The sequence below is a fragment of the Propithecus coquereli genome, unplaced genomic scaffold (genome assembly GCF_000956105.1).
Source record: "Propithecus coquereli isolate 6110/MARCELLA unplaced genomic scaffold, Pcoq_1.0 Scaffold60, whole genome shotgun sequence".
Taxonomy (NCBI): domain Eukaryota; kingdom Metazoa; phylum Chordata; class Mammalia; order Primates; family Indriidae; genus Propithecus; species Propithecus coquereli.
This window is the reverse complement of record NW_012151952.1, coordinates 1,092,821-1,097,958: the sequence shown is the minus strand read 5'-3', so window position 1 is coordinate 1,097,958 and position 5,138 is coordinate 1,092,821. Positions and strand designations below refer to the sequence as shown.

At 36.1% G+C, this 5,138-nt stretch overlaps 1 protein-coding gene across 1 annotated transcript in view; it reads right to left on the bottom strand.

Moving 5' to 3' along the window:
* GRM7 (glutamate receptor, metabotropic 7) overlaps window positions 1-5,138 on the bottom strand; it is a 1,039,395-nt gene that overhangs the window by 481,376 nt on the left and 552,881 nt on the right. The window contains exon 3 of the mRNA XM_012659244.1: window positions 3,370-3,511. Within this exon, the coding sequence (XP_012514698.1) occupies window positions 3,370-3,511 (142 nt within the window). The remainder of the gene's footprint in view (window positions 1-3,369; window positions 3,512-5,138) is intronic.

Genomic DNA, 5,138 nt, shown 5'->3' with positions numbered 1-5,138 from the left:
TGTTGGAATCGCAGGTTTTATAGGAGATTTTTTAAAATTATGGTTTGTGATTATTTTCTTTAACCTTTAATTTTTCTAGAAAATTGGGGGCAAAGTAAAATTTGAGGATTCCTTTTATTAAAGAACAACAATAAAAAGCATTTTTCTTTATTTCCCAATGGATTTACAATGGGTATGTATTCCTTCTATAATCAGAATAAAGTATTTCACAAAAAGAATCTGTTCTTGCCTAAAATCTAAATTATCGATACCCATGACTGACTTCGCACTTATCTTAGCTTCCAAATCTAGATGATAATGTCTTCCCACTGCAATTCTCTGACAAAGTATTTGAAGTTAATGTTTCAAGAAACCACAAAATTTCCCATCTACAGTATAAATCTTCTGAAGAAAAAATAACACTGTGGGTTATCAGTATAATTCAGACATCAGTATGTTTAAGATCATGTCTTGGAAGAAACATATACATTTGGCTTTTATTACTGTGCTTAAGAACTATTATTGCCATCACTACCATGAATGGAAATATATAATAATATTCAATACACAAATAAACCCAATGCAAAAAGAATGAGCATTAATTATTGAGTGGATTAGTTATATTTTACATCCACAATTAAAAATTCACACTACCTGCAAGTCAAGAGTATTATAACCGATTTGTCACAAAAGCTGTTTGCAGTTAATCCTTTATGAGCCTTGTACAACCTATTTAAAAATAAACATGAAGCCGTATCTTATCAATGCATTACACATTTAGCAAATGTGTAAAATAGGTATAAAAAGGATTTATGAGATGATTAAGGAGGGTATTAGCGGAGTTTTAAAAAACAAAAACTACTGGAGCAGAAAGATAATAGTAATATTAAGAAAACAAAATTCCATAAATAACTAAAACACAAAGTAGGGAAGAAAATGCCCTAAGAGAATTTTGTAAGGAGAGAAATAATACATTTAAAGGATGATTGGAATCAGTTCCCCGGAGAAGGGCATGTTTGAAAAAGACCTTGAATGACAGACACCTCAACAGGAAGAGAAAGAGAGAAAAACCACCAAGAGCAAAGGCCACAGTGGAGGAGCAAGTAGAACATGTTGGAAGATGAGAGTTATGCATTTTAGGTGGAGAACTGGGTGAATGTGGGTGAGGTCTAAGACGTTAAAGTGAGGCCTTTTGAATCAATGTGAAGTTCAGAAAAAGAAGCTTGTTTTTAAATCATTAAATTTGGGGCATTAGACTATTCATGTCATTCATTCATTCAGTGCCATGTACTGAGCATCTACTATGTCCTGAGCATTGGGATCGTTTATTGACGGTGCAAAAGCAAGTCAAAGGAGGCATCATCTCTGCCCTGATGATGCTTACAGTCTAGTGAAGGATCCACACGCTAACTAAACCATCCAACGATGTAAAAGTTTCTTAGTTTATTGACAGAAACTAAGAAACTGAGTGATTATGAAGAGTTTTCCAAAGTTATGTTGCTCAGAGAAATCCTCCCTGAGAAAGCGGCACTAGACATGGCATTGGGATGATGAAGCAAAGAAGCAAACGCATTCCAGGTGGAGGGAGAAGAACAAAGACCCAAATGCAAAGGGCTCCTGTGCCTGAGTAGACAAAGGGAGAGGGCACTTAGAATGAAACAAAGCTAGAAAGGTAGCACAAGCCCAGATCACCCTAAAAAGAGCTCCAAATGGTTTTCATTTTATTGATGGGAGAATTGAGACCCAGAGAAGCAGGGAGGCAGTGGGAGGAACTTGCCCAACATGAGACAGTGTTTATCATCTAAGTAGCAAAAAAAAACCTCAAGTTCAAGTTCAAGCTTTGTACTAAGATGATGAATAGATTCAGGAGCAGTGTGTGGGATACACAAAGGAGGGACAGATACAGGATTGGGAGGCTGGTGATAAGGACAGTGCGAAAATCCAAGCGAGAAGTGATAATGCCCAGAGCCCTTAAACTTTACTATTAATAACATATACTCATCTTCAAAATCAATGATATATTATTATTTTGAACTCTATGATAGAAAAAGATTTAAAACACCCCCACAAATAGCTCTTTCACATTAGAAGTGTAAATTGGCACAACTTCTCTCGGAGATGGTATTTATATTTTTTAAGAAGGGATATATCTTTGTCTTAGGAATTTCCTTTCTAGGAATTTGTGAGTACTTAAGAGATAAATGTATAAAACCTGATACTTGCATATAATTCTATACCTGTATTATAGTAATATTATATATTCATAGATTGTATAATGCATCATAGATTAACATTACATATTTGTATATTTTATATTGTACACAGATTTGTGGAAAAGGAAGTTTACTGCAGCATTATTTGTAGTTGTAATAGTCTGTAATTAAACTGAAATGTCAATTAATAATAGGTAAATTACAGTACACGTGTAAAATGAAGTTCTGCATGGCTGTTAAAAAGACTGACTATATGTATAGGTTCTGATATTCAGTGACCTTTATGACAAAATGGTAAGCAAAGATAACCAAGGTGCAGAACAGGGTGCACACATAGGATGCTACCCCTGGTATAAAAACAAGGAGCACATCCCTGTAGCACATATAGAGACATCTCTAGTAATTACTCATCACACCTGGAGGAGAACTCGTTAGCTAAGGGACAGGATGGAACTTTTTTTTTCCCTAGATCTTTTTAGAGGTTTATTGATTGATTGATTTTTATTTTTTAATCAGGTATGATTACTGTTTGTTCAGAAAAGATACAAATAAAGATTCTGGACCAAGTTGGTAGTAGTCAGAAAAGAAAGCAGGGGGCATTTATGTTCTAAAAACGTATCAAAGGTTGGCTCTCTATAGCTTGGCCAAGGATGCAAGGGACTAGGAAAAAAGGAAAGTCAAAATTACAAGCAGATCTTTCAGTCCGAGGAGGATCAAGGTAAGGAAGGAAAAAGGAAGAACAAAATGGATTAGAGAATATAGAGGCATGACAAGTTTTCTTTTGAACATACTAAGTTTAAGGCGCTAGCAATAAAGCCAGAATTATAAGAATTTTTTCTTTTACATTAAGAGAACAATTCTTTGAATAAAAGTCTGTTATATTTGGATATGTTTTAATAAAACACCTTCAAAAAGTGTAGTTTGTTTTTTCTCTTTTTCCAAATAATTTAATACAATTATTTGCTAAGAGGGGAAATACATGACAACAACATGCTGCTACTGTCATGGTTCACTATAACTAGGTGTGTTGGGGCAGAAGGCAAGTACAGACTTTGCCACTACGTAGTTACAGCTGTGATCCTATGCTATCGTTCCCCCTTTCTCTGCCAGCAGCCTGATCTTTCCGGCTCCTAAAGTTGCAACGTGCACATTAACAAATTTCACCAGTCATCCTTACTTTATATCCTCATCGTTGGCAAAAATCACGACGGCCCTGGAGTTGGGGGTGTCCAGGAGCTGTTTGATAATTCTATCAAAGTCAATGGTCCTGTCTTTGCGCTCTTGGGGGATTCTCACGGACTGGGCAATGCAGAGCCCACCTGTTTGAGAAAAGAAAGCAGAGTGTCAATAAAGTTCCCACAGAGATATCCAAGGAGCCAGGGCAGGGAGTTGGGGAGGAGGGAATTTTGGGTGCTGAGTGCACCGCACTTCCTTGAAGCTGCTGCAGAGTGGGGAAGGCATGACAGGTCGTGTGGAGCCCTGTGTTGATGCTCGGACCTAGTACGTGTCACCCGGTATGGCACAACTCCTTTCTCTTTATAATGCACTTCTAAATGTCTGGTCATGCTCAGGAATACAAAGATATTAACTCTGAGGAGGTAGGTTTAGGTTGGCAGACAAAGTGGGTGTGTTGAAGGGGGTCTTTTAAAAGAATGCAATATGCTAGACTAACACTACAATAAGTAAACTACAATAAAGGAACTGGAACAAGTAAAGCTCATGTTTATCTCTGTGACTTTTCTGGTGTTTGCCTTCCCAGAGTTTTTATTTTTTCTCCTTTCATACTCATCTCGACTTTTAAAGCTCTGCTCCAGTGGAGTAAAATAAAGAAAACAATTACTACACATCATAGTAACAAACTTACTGACTGTATACTATATGCTCAAGACATCATTAAGTGTTTTATGGGTGTTATCTCATTTCGTCCTCATTAAAACTTTATAAGGTACTTAGTGTTACCTATTTAAGATTAGGGAAAGGGAGGATTGAATAGAAAAATAGATTTGTTTACTCCAGACTTATCAAAGCCATTATGATATTAATTGACTTTATGAATTTCAAGAGGGAGAAACATGCAATTTACTAAGTAATGGGTCCAATGGGTTCTGACTTCCCCACTTCTTGCCTAGTAGTTGCTCCTGGGTCTAGTATTTTACAAAACACACTTAGAGAAAGGCCAGTATAGATGAAAAGGGTAGAGAGAATACTTGCAGGAAAGAGCCTAAAAGTTATCCAAGGGTGGAAGACTTAGGGCAGAGACAAGTGGAAAGCCTTGCTCTATTTGTAATGTGTTTGGGAGGTACCCATAGCCAATAAGCTTACACTAGAACATAGAGAACTGGGCGGATGCTACTAGGCTTCCACAAACAGAAAAATATAAACTCTAATACAAAATTGATCCTTCATTACACTTTAATTCCAATTAGTGTCAGCTCTCTGTAAGTGGCTCTCAATTGTCAGTGTGCATAAAATCACCTGGGCTCCTTCAAAATACAGATGTCTAACAACACTACCAACCAACTTGACCTAATTGGCATTTATACAACAATCACAGAACAACAGAAGAGCACATGCTCTTTTCAAGTGCAAATGGAACATTTGTTAAATTAGAATGTATTTGGGGCCATAAAAGAATAGCAAATTTAAAAGCACAGAAATCATACGAAGTATGTTCTCAGACCATAACAGAATGAAGATAAAAATCAATAACAGAAAGATAACAGGAAAATATCCAAACAGTTGGAAATTAAACAACACACTACTGAATGACCCATGGGTCAAAGAGCAAGTGTCAAGGTAAATATAAAAATATTTTGAACTATTTTAAATGAAGCTACATATCAAAATTTACAGGTTACAGCTAAAAGAGTATTTAGATGAAAGTCACAATATTATATGCCTTTATTAGAAAAGAACAAACATCTAAAAAGAAGAAACCTAAACTTT